This window comes from Mastomys coucha, unplaced genomic scaffold, assembly GCF_008632895.1.
Source record: "Mastomys coucha isolate ucsf_1 unplaced genomic scaffold, UCSF_Mcou_1 pScaffold13, whole genome shotgun sequence".
NCBI classification, from domain to species: Eukaryota; Metazoa; Chordata; class Mammalia; order Rodentia; family Muridae; genus Mastomys; species Mastomys coucha.
This window is the reverse complement of record NW_022196895.1, coordinates 27,978,000-27,995,669: the sequence shown is the minus strand read 5'-3', so window position 1 is coordinate 27,995,669 and position 17,670 is coordinate 27,978,000. Positions and strand designations below refer to the sequence as shown.

The following is a 17,670-nucleotide window of genomic DNA, read 5'->3' as shown; positions in this document are numbered from 1 at the left end:
AAGGAAGAAGCACTCCTCTCCCTAAGGTTCTCCCAGGGTCTCTTCCTAACCAGAGTTCTTAGCACACCTGTTTGCTCAGAACTGCTCCTACTGCCCTGCTTCGGTGACATGTCCCTCACACCTCAAGAGCATGTCCTCCACACCCCAAGGGCATGTTCCCCACGCTCTGACATTAAGGTTTCTTAAAGACACATCCTCCATACCCTGAGGTCTCTAAGGGCTGGGAGGGACAAGTGCTCCTTTAACCCCGAGCATGGCTCTGCTTCCTTGCCTGCTCAATCCTGGCCATCTTGTACACAGACCTTCTTCCTGCTGAGGAAAAAAAAAAATAGGAGGATCGAGGATTTGGTTCCCAGGTCCCTAACTTGGAATTGTAATCGTCATTCACTTATGCATGAGTTAGTTTGTCCGTTCATTCATTCATTCATGCAAGGTCTTTCTATACCCATGCTAGAGAGATAGCTGAGTTGCTATTGGGCTTACTTCGCATGCTGAAGCAATGGGTTCTATCTGCAGCACCCGGTGAACCAAGTTGTGCATGCCTATAATCCTAGCACTCAGAAGGTGGGGGCAGGAGGGTCAGAAATTCAAGTTCACCCTTGGGTGGATAGCAAAATTTAGGCTGCCCTGTGTTAAGTGAATACTGTCTCAAAAATAAGAATAAGTAATATACAAAAAGATCTTCTTGGGCCTCCTTGTCCTAACGCAGGAAACAGCATCAGATGAAAGAGACTCCAATTTCTGCTCCCGGGCTCATGTCACAGAACAGGAGACTGGCAGGCAGCAGTAGAGTGTTTATCCAAACAGGCGCTAAGAACATAAGGGATGCAGAACAGGGAAGAGGCAAATAACAGGCAGGGGATGCTGCCTCTCCCAGCAGGGAGCATAGAGAGCAAGGAGCACAGAACAGCATCCTAGCCTAAGCCGAGTCTCATGCCTTCAGTCAGCCTCTGAACTGGGCTCTTATCTTAGTGTCAGGGAACCTCCAATTGGAGAGGCCATGGTTCACTCCCAGTGATGTTACAGGTGTGGATCTAAGCCCCATGAAGTAAGGTGCACAGGCGACTTGATTCTGCTCTTCTTCTTCTTCATCTTCTTCTTCTTCTTCTTCTTCTTCTTCTTCTTCTTCTTCTTCTTCTTCTTCTTCTTCTTCTTCTTCTTCTTCTTCTTCTTCTTCTCCTCCTCCTCCTCCTCCTCCTCCTCCTCCTCCTCCTCTTTCTTCTTCTTGCAGAAGTCCCCCTTCCCCCTAGGCGCTCTCCCACAGCAAGCTCAGTGAGGTTTGCTTCTGTGGTTTGCCTCTACATTGTCCCTCAGAAGCTCTGCTCCCCCTCCCCACTTGCAGCAAAAGCAATGGTTCTTCCCCCCTCCCTGGCTGCCTGAGTAAGACAAATGACAAAAACTCCTTAGCTTTGGTGGTGCCCAAGCCAGCACTCTCTTAGACAACCAGGTGCCGCTGGTGCCTGTCCTTGAAGAAAGGAGATTAGGGTCCCACGCTTAAATCATAGAAAAGAGGTAATCAGAGGTCACAGACAGTTAGGGCTGGCCATAAAACTAGTTCCTGATAGCCCCACAAAAGACCATCTTTAATCCCTCTCTCAGCCTTGCAATTCTGCTCTACCAAATTACCATGTATGAGCTATGACGTACCACACCCGCCTTCTCTCTCCTTCACCCTAAGTATTCAAGGAATTTCTAACTACTCTGTATATAAGTGCTAAGACACCCAAGCTGGGGGGAGGGGGGTCTCACTTCGGACCTATGCTGTAGGGAGGTTTCCGAGTCAAGACTCGGAAATAAAGGACTCCTATGCACATTGCAGTAGATTTTGCAATTCTTGAACTCTCCTGGGTTTCCCCTAGGAATCTGGGCATAACAGAAGTTTCTAGGCTCTCGGGTCTCAGGTCCCATGGTTAGAACTAGAAATAGAGATTTTGGGGGGGGTTGTTGAGAGACAGGGTTCCTCTGTGTAGCACTGGTTATCCTGGAATTCACTCTGTAGACCAGGCTGTCCTCGAACTCAGAAATCTACCTGCCTCTGCCTCCCAAGTGCTGGGATTAAAGGCACGCACCATGACTGCCCAGTGAGATTTTTTTTTTTAAAGAAAGGAAAGGCACTTCCAAGAGTGAGAGTTGGCACACAAACTAGGAAGCATGTGCTCTAAGACTGCTGGGCCACAAACCACAGAATCACAGTCAAGCAAGTGCTTCAACCCTAAGTACAAGCTCACTGCACTGAGGCGCACGTTTCCAGGACCAGTTACTTGGGACTTGGGAGGGTGAGATAGAAGGATCTCTTGAGGCCATGAGCTCAAGATCATGATTCATTTAAGCAGTATGGTAACCCTCTCTTCTTCTTCTTCTTCTTCTTCTTCTTCTTCTTCTTCTTCTTCTTCTTCTTCTTCTTCTTCTTCTTCTTCTTATTCTTCTCCTTCTCCTTCTCCTTCTCCTTCTCCTCCTCCTTCTCCTCCTCCTCCTCCTTCTTCTTCTCCTTCTCCTCCTCCTCTTCCTCCTCCTTCTTCTTCTCCTCTTCCTCCTCCTTCTTCTTCCTCCTCCTCCTTCTCCTTCTTCTCCTCCTCCTCCTCCTTCTTCCTCTTCCTCCCTTCTTCTTCCTCCTCTTTCTCCTCCTTCCTTCTTCCTCCTCCTTTTTTCTTCCTTTTCTCCTCCTCCTCTCTTCCTCCTTTCTTCTTCTTCCTCCTCCTTTCTTCTTCTTCCTCCTCCTCCTTTTCAAGACAGGGTTTCTCTGTGTAGCCTTGGCTGTCCTGAAACTTGCTCTGTAGACCAGGCAGGCCCCAAACTCAGAGGTCTGCCTGCCTCAACCTCCTGAGTGCTTGGGTTAAAGGTGTGGGCCATCATTGTTCAGCCAATCTTTTTTTTTTTTTTAATGCAATTTTGGTGTTGTTTATTTTGTTTTCTTTTTTGGACTGGGTCTTACTATGTATTTGAGAGCTATGTCTCTCATAGCTCTGGCTGGTTTTGAACTTGGTATGTAGAATAGCCTTAAACTCTTGGAGACTGGCCTTTCTGCCTCCTGGGAGCAAGAATTAAAGGTATGCCCAGCTCAACTTGACCTTGGGGTGAATATTAAAGCCATGTAGCAGCTGGCTCTCCAGGACAGTAAGCAAGTCCTGAGAGTTCTGCTGCAGTTGTCAGCTGCAGCAAGTCCCTAACCAAGCAGTAAACAAGGAAAGGACTCACAGGTTCTTCATGGTGGGGAAGGCACAGAGACAGGGTATGAGGCAGCTGCTCACACTGTGTCCTCAGTCGGCAAGCAGAGAGATGTACGCTGGTGCTAAGCTTGACGGTTCCTTTTCATTCCGTCCAGGATCTCAGCCTGTGGAAACGTGCCAACCATATCTAGGGTGTGTCTTCCCACTTCAAGTAACCTAATCTAGGGATCTCACAGACATACTCAGAGGCTTGCTCTCTAGTGATGTGAGAGCCTGCCAAGCTGGCAGTCACTACTGAACATCCCAGGTTACGCACAGATTCCGAGTGGGTCAGTCACTCACCTGGTCCTAAGGGAACCTGGGATCCTGGATTTCTGTCCAGATACAGATAACACTGAGCCCAGGAGCCACACTTTCATCAGAAAGACACCCAGTCGCCTTCCCTGTTCTGCCAGGTAGCCCTGGAATAACCCAGGTCTCAGTGTGCCAAGAGTCCTTCAGCCTAGCAGGAAAGAAAAGACAATGACAACAATTTCTACCAGGGATGTTCATCTTTTTGACATTGCCTTCTACAAATGTATTGGGCTACATTATAGTTATTCTAGAACACATGTGGACATGCCTGTATCAAAAAGAGTCTGAGAGGCTCAGGACCTCAGGGAAAAGGCATTGTGGAATTTCTTCATGGGAAAGTGTACTCCTGTCAGCTTGGACCAGGGGACAGGGTGGGTAGGAGTTGGGGGTATGGGGAGTGGAGAGGCTCTAGATAGTGGTAAGTCTCCCTGAGGTCTCATTTCCCTGCACTCTCTGGCAGTGGCGAGTCTGGGGCCGGAAAGACAGAGACTACCAAGCTCATCCTTCAGTTCCTGGCCACAGTCAGCGGCCAGCACTCGTGGATCGAGCAACAGGTCCTAGAGGCCAATCCCATCCTGGAAGGTAAGCTACGATCCTGAGGACTTGGGCAGGAGTGGTCCTCCCCACACATGGGAGCTATGGGTAGCCATGGGTAGCCATGACACAGCCATAACCTTTAAACAAAGGTAGGATGAACAGGAGTATGTGACTTCCCAGGCAACATGGAAAGGCAGTAGAGAAAGCATAATTGGGAAAATGCTTGCCATATAAGCATGTGGACCTAAATTCAATCCCCAGCATGCATGTTAAAAACAAAACAAAACAAAACAAAAAACAAAAAACAACAACAACAAAAACAGGCATAGGTGGTTCTTGTAATCCTAGCATAGGAGAAGCAGAGACAGGTAAATCCCTGGGGCCCAATGGCCGGCCAGCCCAGCCTAACTGGTGAGCCTCAGAATCCAGTGAGATACCCTGTCTCAAAAATGCATGGTGGATGAAAAAAGACACCTGAGGTTGGTTTCTGGCCTTTCGTGCATACACATGCATGCACGCACACACTCCCCAAAAGGGGAAAAACCCACAGTGTCCCTTTAAAAATGGGGTTCCAAGGCAGGCAGTGGTAGTGCATCCTTTTAATCCAGCACTCGGGAGGCAGAGGTGGGCAGATCTCTGTGAGCTCAAGGCCAGCCTGGTCTACAGAGAGTTCCAGTACAGTCAGGGCTACATGGAGAAACCCTGTCTTGGAAAACCAAAAACCCAGACAAACAAAAAAAAATTGATAGGGTTCCAAGATCAAACCAGTTAGAGAAATGTCTGTGTGTTTCTGAGAAGTTGTTTCTGGGCCACATGTGATTAAGGTTGCCACAGGGAACCCTCAAGGAGATGAAGAAGCAGCAGCAGGAGCAGGCAGAGCAAGGACTCGGATTCCGGTGCTGACTGGATAGTTTGAGAAGGAAAGAGAGGACCCAGAATTGGGCAAGGAGGAGGTGGATGCCTTGCACCAGTCAGTGCCTTGCATCCCCAGCCTTACCGATTACAGTGAGAGACTCTGCAGTGAGCTCACCTAATGACAGACTGTGAGTCAGACCTCCCCTCAGAAGAGTTGTGTTAGGTCCCCACTCTTGCCTGTAGTCCCTGGTCAAGGTAGCCCAGGCACACGTGACCTTGGCTCCAGGTCCAGTAGCTGCTGAACAATTCATCTTTTTTTTTCTTCCCTCGCCTATGTGTTGTTATTTTATTTATCTTATGGGTGTGTGAACACACATGCACATGTATGTATAAGCATGTGAAGGTCAGAAGTTAACCTTAGGTGCATTCCGCCTTTGGTTTGAGACACTGACTTGGAACTTCATCAAGTGGGCTTGGTGTTGTGATCCAACAAATATGTGCTGGAAACCAAGCTCTGGTCCTTAAGCAGTCAGTGCCCCTAACTGCTGAGTCATCCCTCCAGCCCGCACCTTGATTTCTCATAGGGGGTCTCTCATGGAATCTGAAGCTCACTGGATGGCTAGACCGGCTGGCCAGCAAGCCCCAGGGACCCTCCTCTTTCTGCCCACCCATCATAAGCACACGTGCATGATAGCCCTCCCAGGATTCCTGCTTTATTGTCACTGTGACTGCTAAAGGTTTGACATGGGTAATGCCATTTTTATTTGGACAGCTTTTCACACTTCTGTGGGCCACTGAGAAACCTGCAGTAACAGCTCTACAAAAGATGCATTGGGTCCATGCTACAGCCCACAAGCCTCCTCCTGTAACTGCCTGCTCTTTCTGGGGTGGAGTCAACCCTTGTCAGTCACGCCTCCCATTCCACCTCTGCCTCATCACATGAAACATCTTTTTCTTTTCGCTTTTCCTTCCCTGGTCCCCAGGGGAATTTCTTCATGAATACTGTATTTACAACATTCGCACCCTCCTCCTCTTCTCCCTCCTCCAATTTCTCCTGTGTCCCCCTCAACTCCGCCTTAAATTCATGATCTCTTCCACTTTTATAGTTTATTTATTTGTTTTGATTTTATGTGTATGAGTAACTTGCCTTTGTGTGCGCCTGTGCACCGACCTCATTCATGCAGAAGAGGGTGTTAGATTCCCTGATGCTAAAGTTACAGTTGGTTTTTAAGCTGCATGTGGGCGATGGGAATCAAACCCAGGTCCTGTGAAAAAACAGCCAATGCTTTTAAATGCTGAGCCATCTCCCCAGCCTCATCTTCTTTGTGTGTGTGTGTGTGTGTGTGTGTGTGTGTGTGTGTGTGTGTACAACATGCTGAGCCTATTTCATTTTACACATATGTATATGTATTGTGGGCTGACCACTTGAGAAGCACATGGCTCTGTTGGCCCTCAGAAGCCTCCCTGCCTCCTTGAGGAGGCCATCTCAAGTTCTGAGCCTAGCAATCCCAGTCATAAGTCCTCTAGCCTACCACTGTTTTGGCCAGCCTTCTCTCCTCTTCTCCTGGGTCTACACTCAAGCCAGATTCCTACTCTATAGAGGCCCACTGTCTTCTGCCCTGCTAGCTTTCCTGTCCTGTCTCTTCCTACCGTGGCTAGGAGGACAACCTTCCTCACCTTCAACTGCACGCTCTCCATTGTCAGGTTTTAGACTAGGGGCTTTTCAAGCCGTGTTTACCTGAAACAACCCATTTCTCACACTGCTGAGAATGAAACACCAACTCTCCTATCAAAAGCCTGGCTGTGAGTGTCTAACTTCCTAACTGATTCCCCGGATGCCTGGGTTCCATTATTAAATCCCCAAGGGAGTTTACCAACTCAGGACCATAGACCCCAGGGCAGCTACTGGTGTAATGGGTGCACCTTAACTAGAGACGCTCCTCTTCCTCACTTATCCCACATCCCCAGTCCTCCCCTAGGCGCAGGCTACTCCTCATCCCCAGTCCTCCCCTAGGCACAGGTTACTCTTCATCCTTAGTCCTCCCCTAGATACAGGCTACTCCTCAACTACATGGCAAACCTCCCCCTTCCTCTGAGGCCTATAAGAAGGGACACATGCTCTTCCACATGGACCTAAACTCTCCTCAGCTTCAGACACGCTGTCTACCTACAGTATTGGGCAAGCTGTCTGTCTAAAGCACTAACAACTCTTCCAATGAACTACTTCCCCAAAAGAATAACTACCTCACTGTTGATTCTTGAATCCCAGACTCCAGACCTTTCATCCACCTCCTCTGAAAACCTACCCAGATGACCCTTAAATAAATGGGAATTTTCTCCCTTCTGCTCCTGTTGTGAAATCTCCCTTTTACCCTCAGCCTTTGGCAATGCCAAGACCGTCCGCAATGACAACTCCAGCCGCTTCGGGAAGTACATTGACATCCACTTCAACTCTAGCGGGGTGATCGAGGGTGCAAGTATTGAGCACTTCCTCCTGGAGAAGTCCAGAGTCTGCCGACAGGTGAGACTACCCCTCCCCCAACCCCCTGGGATTTCTTCACTGTCATCCTCCTGCCTCTGTCCCCTCCCAGACTCCATGTGTTTCTCAGTGTTACTGCAAAGGGAGCAATTGAATTTCATATGCATGTTTGTGTGTGTGTGCAGATACACATGTGTGCGCATTTGTGTGACACCTGGCAGTGTTGGTTGTGTTCCCTGATCACTCGCCACCTTATTTTTGGATACAGGGTCACCCACTGTATCTTGAGCTCACTGATTCAACAAGACTAGCTGGCTAGCAAGCCCCAGGGATCCAGTTCCTGTCTCCCCAGAACTAGGATTACAGGTGTATACCACCATATCCAGCTCTTTACATGAATGGGGGGATTTGAACTTATATCCTTATACTTGCATAGCAAGTACTTTACCACTTGAGTCATCTTCCTTCCCCCAACATGTTTTTTTTTTTTTTTTAAACTTGCTAGGTAGTTGCAGGTAACTTTGAACTTCTAATTATCTGTTCATCCGTGTATTTTTCTTCATTCTTTGGTGCCTACCATGCCTCACCTCCACTGGAATTTACTTTGAGGCCTGGCTAGAACAAATCTAAGTCAAGGTGCTTTGGGGGCTGTGGCAGAGGGACCTGGAGAACAGCATAGAGGGCCATGGCCCAGGACTGGGGAGGCAGAGGCAGGAGGATCCCTGGCATTTGCTGGCCAGTCAGCCTGGCCTGCTTTTCTGATTCTAGGTCAGTGAGAGACCCTGTCTCAAAAAACAAGGTAGATTCCCAAGAATCACATCCAAGATTGTCCTATGCTCTTCACGTTCATGCTTGTACATGCATACTTGTACCCACAAGAACACACTCATGAACCAAACTGGAACTATAGATGCATTATATAAGTGAATTTATAAGTGGTCTGGAAGAAACACAAGCCTTGAAGGGCTTCTGTGGAGTGGGAAGCAGAGATTTTGAGGAGGCGGAGAGACAAGGTGGAAAGAAAACTTACCTTACAACAGTCTGAACTTTCACAGTGAGGATGTGGTTGTAAATAGTATTCATAAACCCCGCGTCTGCCCAAATCTATGGCCGTTGGCTCTCTAGATGGTCTAACTTCCGTGAGACAGTGAGTTGCAGAGTTCTGTATGGCTTTCTGGGCTAGGAAGTGAGGTCAGGATGAACGCAAGGTCAGACTAGCCTCTTGGTTCATGGTACCCAGAATCCTCTGCTTCTTGGAACATAGGCGACCTAGGGGTGCAGACTGGACCTTGGGTAAATGCCACAGCCACACGTGGCTGGGAGTTCTTCAAGCTGAAACTGGAGAAGTTCGGAGGGTCTTGCTCACATGTCTCTTCGGATGCCTTGTCTCCCAGGCTGCAGAGGAACGTAACTACCACATCTTCTACTGCATGCTGATGGGGATGAGCCAGGAAGAGAAGCAAATGCTGGGTCTGGGCATGCCCTCTGAGTACCACTACCTGACCATGGTGAGTTGCCCTATTCCTCTTCCCAACTTGTTCCTCAGAAACAAAGAGAGGAAAGAAAGGGCTGGCACACAGTCACACAGTCTTGGCTGCTGGGTTTCTTCTCCAGCTGGGCCCTGAGTGAGTGCTAGGTCCCCTTTCCTTCCTGTTTGGAAATGATTTTATGACCATCTTTATGGCCTGCTTTCTATTTGCCTTCTGCTCCTGTACTCCTGGAGCCCCAAGCTAAGGCTCTGGTCCTTTTCAGTGTACACCATCTTCTTCTGAATCCCTCCAGGCCTACAAGATTCTCCCCAGCACAATGGGCGACAGATGGTTATCCACAGACTCTTGAATCTGTCCTTGTAGATTCACCCAGACTCCAAGCTCTCAGAACATGAGCCTCGCCCTCCCCCTCTCCTCCCTTCCAGGACAGTGAGATTCAAGCAGATATGAGCTTGCATTAGTTAATAAGGGGATGACATTCTCTACCCATGGATCAATTTCCTATATTACCTGTGGTCACTATCTCAATGTCTTCACCAGTCCTTTCCTAAAATGTGGCAGTAGTTTTCTTTTGGGTTCTCCCTGTGACCATCTTTGACCTCTGGTCTATCAATCATTCTCACAGAGCAAACCCTCTGACAGCAATTAGTCACTCTTAAGTTCAAGACCTTTGACATAGCATCATACTTCTCAAAGATCTGACCTTCCTTGCAGAAGCCCTTGGGATCCCACCTCCCAACTCTGTCTCACCACCCTTTGCCCTGTGAAGGTCCAGGTTAGACACTTTCTGTGAGAACCTCTCCCTGTCTTCCAGTGGGGCTAGCTGTGGTCTATTTGGTCTTAGCACTGGTAATAGTTAAGGGTCATTGGCCTCTTACCTGCTCCTCTTTAGATATACAGTAGCTGTGAAGAATTGCAAGCCATTCATTCATAACTCCTATGAAGGAGCACAGGTCTTGATATGTAGTCAACCTTGAGAAGTGCTTCTTATAGGAATGAGCTCACAGACAAGCCAGATGAGCTAGAGACAAGCCAGGTGGGCTCAAGATGGATGGATGACAAATAGAGGCCCAGAGAGGGGACTTACTCATGGTCACCCAGTGCTGCTGGCCAAGCCCAGGTGTGCTTTGGCTCCTGTGCCAACAGATCTGTCAGGGTCAGAGCCTGGGTCCAGGCAGCTCTAACAAGCTGGTCTCAGCCACCATCTTCAATGAGCTAATTAAACAGACAAGAGACCATGGACAAAGCAAAGAAATGGAATGTGGCTTTCCTGGGAAGAGGCACAAAAAAGTCAAACGTCTCCAGACCAGTCTGTACTTGGGGTCCTGACGGGAAATATAGGTTTCAATGGAAGGCGAGAGCTGTGCATAACTAGGCAGCTCTGCCTTGTTTTCAGTCTTCCCGAGAGGCAGTGTGACAAGATGTTAGAACTATGGGAAATCTCTTCGTGGGAGACGGTCTCTCCCACTGGCTGCCACTAGGCTTGTTCTCTTAGGAGGAAATTCCAAGGGACAGTCTGGTTTCTTGAAGTCCATTGTTTCAATAGTCTGAAATCAAATGATGGGCGCAAGTGCCTCCCTCGAATATCTCCATGTGGGTTTGCCTCTGGAAATCACTTCATTTGTTTGCTCAGCTTGGATACATGGATGTTGTCCTTCAGAGTCCACCCAGAGCTTAGACAGTGACTTTTCGGGACCCTTATCTAAGTTTTTCTGGATAGGAGGGAGCAGTGAGATCTGGGGTGGCTCTCTCAACTGAAGTGTCCTGTTCCTGCAGGGGAACTGCATGTCCTATGAGGGGCTCAGCGATGCCAAGGACTATGCACATGTTCGTTCGGCCATGAAGATTCTTCAGTTCTCAGACTCTGAGAACTGGGACATCAGCAAGCTGCTGGCAGCCATCCTCCACCTGGGGAATGTGGGGTTTATGGGTAATGTTTTTGTCATGATAACACCCCTCGGGAGGAAGAGTGGGGGGATGGGACAGCAGGAGAAAGAAGTCTCTGGGTCCTTGCCCCAAAAGGATCATGTGATCTAACCCAGTTTTGGAAAACTACATCCTAAAAATATGGCTATGATTTTGCAGTCCTCAGAGTTTGCGGGTAAGACATGAAAGCACAGGGTCTCTGCAGGAAAAGAGCCAGGTGATGGGCTGAGGAGATAGCTAACAGTAAGATGATTGCCATACAAGCATAAGGAGCTGAGTTTAGACCCCCAGGATCCATACACAATCCAGGGATGCTTGTAACACCAGTGATGGGGAAACAGAGCCAGCAAGGTCCTACACACACACACACACACACTCATACACAAACACACACACACAAACACACACACACACACACACACACACACAAGATACTTTTAAAACACTGGTTCTCAACCTGTGGGTTGAGACTCCCTCCTTGGGGGTTGAATGCAGGGGCCTCCTAAGATCATCTACATACCAGATATTTACACTATGATTCAATACTGTAGGAAAATTACAGTTATGAAGTGGCAATGAAATAATTTTATTCTTGGGGTTCAGCACAACATGAGGAACTGTATTAAGGGATGGCAGCATTAGAAAGGTTGAGAACCACAGCTAGAAAAGAATCGGGTCAGTCACTCCATGGTTATCTGGGACTCCCAGAGGGCTACCCACTCATGGTCAGGGTGAAGCAAAGCATACAAACCCAACTCGTGAACCTCCCAGACCAGTTTGTAAGAAATCAAAGTGCCATGAAAATCAAAGGGTCCTGGTCAGTGGCATCCTGAGATGCTGGACCATTACCGACAATCCTCTCTGGAGGAAAATACGGATAATCTAGATCAGTAATCATTTTTGGAATGCTTTTTAAAACATGAATCCAGCATGTAGCCTGAAACAAAAGGAGCAATGAAAAAAAAGGTGAGCGTGGCATGGTCATGGGAAGATGTGCCAGGCTCAGATCACCAGACTGAGGAATCACACCAACATGGAACTTAGACATGGCCTGAGGGCCGGAGAGGTGGCTCAGTCAGTAAAATGTTTGCCATGCAAGCCTGAGGGATTGAATCTGGATCTCTGAAACCCACATAAAAGGCCAGGTACAGCAGTGTATACCTTAATTCCAGTGCTGAGGAGGTAGAGACAAGGGGGTCCCCGAGGCCCCTAGCCAGTCAGTCTAGTCACACTGAGTGAGCCCTAGGTTCAGTGACAGAGGTCTCAAAGAAGTAAGGTGGAGTTTGTGTGTTTGTAACTCCAGTGAAAGTGTTGGCCATGTCAGACACACTTAGAGCTCTTGGTGAATGATACTCAACATCAATGTCTGGCCTTCATATTTACATGCATACATGTATTAATTCACACACAACCACACATTAGTGCATGTACACGGTGTATTACATGTGCACATGCATGTACACTACACACATGTGCATACACATAAACACAAAATATAAGGTAGAGAGTGATCAAGGAGGCCATCTGTTGACCCCTGGTCACATACATGTGCACACACAGGCACACATATATACACAAACACTCACACCTCCTAAGTGCCATATAGGGACATAATGAGGGAAATTAAAAAGATAATGAAAAAGCAAAGAAATGGTTGTCATGAAATCTAGTGTGTGTGTGTGTGTGTGTGTGTGTGTGTGTGTGTGAGAGAGAGAGAGAGAGAGAGAGAGAGAGAAGGAGAGGGAGAGAGAGAGAGAGATGTTTGGGAGTGAATCCAGATTCTTATGCACATTAGGCAAGCATTCTATCACTATGCTCCATCCTTAGTTCTCACAGCTTTTAAAGCTAAGACAAAACGCCTTCTGTCCCTGTTAGACAGCTAGCTATCCCTGAGGTGGACAGTGGCTCACAGAGGCAGAACTGCAGGCAGAGATGTAGTCAGGAGACTGCCGCCCACAGCTGGCGCTCCATTAATACAGCATCTGACTCAGTAAATACACAGACATCTGTGCTACTAAAGACAGCGTAGGGAAACAAAGCAAGCTGGCAATCTCTCTTCCCTCAGAACAGACCCCAGTCAAGCTCACACCTGCAGTGTCTGCTCAGTATCTAAACTCAGTCTCCCTGACACTCAGCCCATAGTCCCAGGGTCCTGACCTAGCCAGACCCAGGGACCAGGCCCTGTTTCAATGATTCAACTAAACTGGTACTGACTGCTGGTCAGCGGGGAGATTCACTCTCCCAGAGAAGGTCCCTGGACAGGGGCTGTACTCACCTGAGCACAGTATTTGCTAAGGCGCAGACACAGGACTGCCAAGAACCCCAACCTTCCATGGCCCTCTGTTCATCACATCAGATTTCTCTCTCAAGACTACTGCTTCTCTCCCCAGCTGCAGTCTTTGAGAATCTGGATTCCTCTGACGTGATGGAAACTCCAGCCTTCCCCTTGGCCATGAAGTTGCTAGAGGTATTGGATCCTTGTCTTTGCTAGTTCAGGTTCTTGTGGCTAAGACCTTGAGGGTTTAGGCTGAAAGAGCCCAAAACCTGGCTCTCGTAAATGTGTCCAGTTCCACACATGTGTCTCCCACACTCTCCCAGGCTCTGAGCCTATCTGCATTCTGTGGGCTCCTGAGGGTAAGCACCAAGGTTGGGGAGAAGGAGAATGGAAACAATGGACATGACCAGGGTGCTTTAGCACATGTGTCTTCCTCCTCTCTCCATACCTTCTCCCGCCTTTCAGTGGCTCTATACTCAGAATCTCCCATTTAACTTACCTACTCCCTACTGTCTCCTCTTGGGCTCCAAACCCCGTACCCATCAGAATATCCATTCTGTATTATTCCACATGAGCTGTGCTTTCTCGGGTCCAAATTAGTCTGTGGCTCAGCACAGAAGATTCCAGAAAGCAAAAGAAACCCTCACAAAACCAGTCATGTCCTAAAATCCCACTTCCAAACATCATTGATACCTAAATTTGGAGATGATGTACTCAACACAGAAACTCGGAGACACACATTCAAACTACACCGGGGGCTCCAAAACTTTGGCTGGAGCCAGCTTTGTCTTCTCCCACTCCTCTCCATCCTTCCCTTGCTTCTTTTGGTTTTCAGCCTCCAGTGGGGGAGGGGGCTCTCAGTCAGGGCATAACAAAGTTTGGCCTCTGGGCTCTCCCCGCATAGCTGTTTCTCAACCCAGGAAAGCAGCATGCTCCAATTCACCAACAGACCGTCTTCCATAAACATTGTACGAGGCACTCTTGATACCGAGCCTGTGACCCTCATGGGCCTGGTTATGGTCCAAAGCATTTCTCACCATTAAGTTGTCTTTGGTCATGAGAGTGACAAGTGTGAGTCCCAAGCCAGGCTCTGTTGCACAGGCACAGTACAAGCCCACTCTCTTCCCAGGTGCAGCACCAGGCTCTCCGAGACTGTTTGATCAAGCACACAATCCCTGTCCTTGGAGAGTTTGTCTCCAGGCCCTTGAACATCACACAGGCTGCAGACCGGAGAGACGCCTTTGTCAAGGTACAAAGCCACAGAGCAGGGCAGACACAGCTGGGTGGGCAAGTCCCAGCTTTGGGGGTAACATCCCTTGGAGGTCAGTGTTGCCAATCTGCACGCAGCCCTTTCTGGATAAACCTGGACAGGTCATGCCTTCTTCCTCTGCTTTAGAGACCAAAGCTTCTCTTTGTGTCCCCAGGGCATCTATGGACACCTCTTCCTGTGGATTGTCAAGAAGATCAATGCTGCGATCTTCACTCCCCAAGCCCAGGATCCCCCAAATGTGCGGAGGGCCATCGGTCTCCTGGACATATTTGGCTTTGAAAACTTCCAGAACAATAGGTATGAAAATCTCAACCCTACATTATTTCTGAAGAGAGTAGATGAAAGCTCAGCCAGAAGCAGGCTTACTGTGCGAGCTTGCGCTTCCTTCTTCAGAACTCATGGGAAAAGCTGGGTGCGGGTGGCACATGCTTGTAACACGGGTCCTGGGGAGGTAAAGACAGGAGGATGTCTGTGGCTCAGTGGCTAGCTAGGCTACCTGAATTGGTGAAGAGACCCAGTCTCAAAAGTCAAAGCTGGATGACATCAAAGACCAATATCTAAGATTGATTCCACATATGTGAATACATGCACAAGCATACCTCTATACACAAGTGTGTGCATACACACACACACACACATATACACACACACACACACACACACACACACAAAGATGAGCAGCGATTCTGTCCAAGCTTGTGAGTATCTATCTCCTTCCCTCACCCTACTCTGGCCATTGGGGTTGGATCAAAGACTTTATACTCCCAACTCATAATGCTGGGGTGTTTACAAGAAAGCCTGGACCTTCTGCAAATACAGCCGGAGTGCATCTAACACTCCAATGCCCTAAGAAGTCTATGCAACTAAAGGCCACACCCAAGAGCCAGGCCCGTTTCCTAGCATGACTCACCCCCTTGAACAACTGACTCTGTTCCTGCTCTAGGATGGCTTACCACATGGGTCAGGGGATAACAGAAATCAGTAGCATTGACTCATCTAGGGGTCTTGTGGACCATTTCTGGTCTTTGAGTTAAGAAGTGAGTGAGCTCAGGCAGAACATCTCAGATCCAGTGTCTGGGAGCTATTAGAAGCAGGCTGGGCATTCTACCAGACACCACTGTGATAAAAGCAGGGGGAGGAAATGAGGTGGGCAGGGAGCCAAATCTGGGCAGGTGTTATCCAGGGCAGAATCAAAGGCAACAGGTGGCCAGTGGGGAGGTGAAGGAGGCAGTGCTGTTCCAGAGCCTTTAGGGTCAGAGCCTGGACCCCAGAGCACCCTGGAGTCAAAGCAAAAGGAAGCATGTATTAGAGGTGGACCTACTCATGAGTCTTTTGTGCATGCGGTGTATGTCTGGGGCAAAGATGCCTCCTGACTTCAGGGCTCCCTGCTGGAGCTGCGTGGTATCCAGTGGTACCTTGAGATGGTGGGGCTGTTGATTCTACAGCTTTGAACAACTCTGCATCAACTTCGCCAACGAGCACCTTCAGCAGTTCTTCGTGAAACACGTGTTCACCATGGAGCAGGAGGAGTACCTGTCTGAGAACATCACCTGGAACTACATCCACTACACTGACAACCAGCCCATCCTGGACATGCTGGCCCTCAAGCCCATGAGCATCATCTCCCTCCTAGATGAGGAGAGCCGCTTCCCACAGGCATGTGTCTTCGTCATCCTGAGTCTCTCCTCAGAGGTCAAGCAACTCCATGTGGCTGGGTGTAGTGGGTAAACTTGATAACTTGCTCAAGGTTGTCAAACCCTCTGCCTAACCAGGCCCATATTAACCAGACCCTACCTTCCTGCTCAGCACAACTCCTACAGGAAGGCTTCCCAGAGTGCTAAGGACCTGGACAATTTTCCAATGGGTAGAGTGGGAGGGTTGGCAAAGGAGTAGCCCCTAGTCTCTGTTCCTGAGCCTTTACAACCAAAAGTCACTAGCTAGTGTGAGCTGGCCATCCATCAATAGTGAGTCATCAGTCATCCTGAGCCTACCTTGCTTTGTCTCCTGTGGGTTGGCCTCCTCATGACTCGGGAGGCCTCAGCCCATAGAGCATCTGGGTTCTTCCAGGGGACAGATGTCACTATGCTGCAGAAACTGAACAGTATCCATGCCAACAACAAGTCCTTCCTGAGCCCCAGAAGCATCCATGACACCCAGTTTGGGATCGCACACTTTGCGGGCGACGTATACTACCAGGCAGAAGGTGAGCACAGCTTTGGGTATGACCTAGCAGGAGCCAACTCAGGATATGACAGGAAGGAGGAAGTCGGGAAACAGAGGACAAAGCAGGACTGCTGCTCAGCCTCGTTTCTCTGCTTACAACAGTCCAGGACCCCAGCCAGGAGAGGTGCCACCCACTGAGGGTGGGTCTTTCTGCTTCAGTTAAGGTAGCATAGATAATCCCTCACAGGCTGGGCATTCTTCCAGGTGATTCTAGAGTCTGTCAAGTGATAAAACACTAACCATTTCGCATGCCATGTATGCTCTCTGTGGCTGGTTTCTTTCACTTACTCAAAGATGTTTGGTTGGTTGTTTTTGTTTTTTGGGCTTTTGGTTCTTGTTTGGTTTGTTTGTTTGTTTGTGTTTTCAAGACAGGGTTTCTCTGTGTAGCCTTGGTTGTACTGGAACTCACTCTGTATACCAGGATGACCTCAAACTTAGAGAAATCTGCCTGCCCCTGCCTTCCAAGTGCTGGGATTAAAGGCATGCACCGCCGCTACCTGGCTATACTCTGAGATTTTTGAGGTTGGTCTGTGTTAATGTAGTTGCTGGGGATCAAACCCAAGTCCTCCGCTTGCACACTAAGCTCTTTCCTGTCATCTCCCCAGCCCCCTTTATTTCTTTTTATTACAGAAGAATTTCTGTGTCACTAGCCCATATTTTGCTTCTCTCTTCAATCGATGGATATTTGAATTGTTTCTACATTACAGCTAATTTTATATAACACAGCTGTGGCCATCTTTGTGTGGACATAGATTTCAGATGGCTCAGCATATATCTAGGTAGGTCACGTGCAGTTTTGGGAGACCCACCAAACTCTTTTTCCAAAGTAGCTGTGGTTTTTTTTTTTTTTTTTTTTTTACACTCTTAATAGATGTGTAGGAGAGTACCAAGCTTTCCACGTCCTCCTGAACTTGTGTTATCAGAGGATGACTGGCAGGAGTCTGTCCTCTCCTCCCACAGTGTGGGGCCTGGGATGGAACTCAGGCCATCAGACTTGGCAGCAAGTGTCTTTCCCTGCTTAGCTGTCTCACTGGCTTCTAATAGCATTTTCTATATTCTGACTGTAAGTACCTTGTCAGAGATATAGTTCATAA

The 17,670-nt window shown here is 48.5% G+C and overlaps 1 protein-coding gene across 1 annotated transcript in view; it reads left to right on the top strand.

The window, feature by feature from the left end:
• Myo7b (myosin VIIB) overlaps window positions 1–17,670 on the top strand; it is an 80,412-nt gene that overhangs the window by 24,460 nt on the left and 38,282 nt on the right. The window contains exons 6-14 of the mRNA XM_031365222.1: window positions 3,982–4,103; window positions 7,292–7,434; window positions 8,787–8,900; window positions 10,659–10,812; window positions 13,199–13,275; window positions 14,213–14,332; window positions 14,508–14,650; window positions 15,799–16,009; window positions 16,421–16,556. Coding sequence (XP_031221082.1) covers window positions 3,982–4,103; window positions 7,292–7,434; window positions 8,787–8,900; window positions 10,659–10,812; window positions 13,199–13,275; window positions 14,213–14,332; window positions 14,508–14,650; window positions 15,799–16,009; window positions 16,421–16,556 — 1,220 coding nt within the window. The remainder of the gene's footprint in view (window positions 1–3,981; window positions 4,104–7,291; window positions 7,435–8,786; window positions 8,901–10,658; window positions 10,813–13,198; window positions 13,276–14,212; window positions 14,333–14,507; window positions 14,651–15,798; window positions 16,010–16,420; window positions 16,557–17,670) is intronic.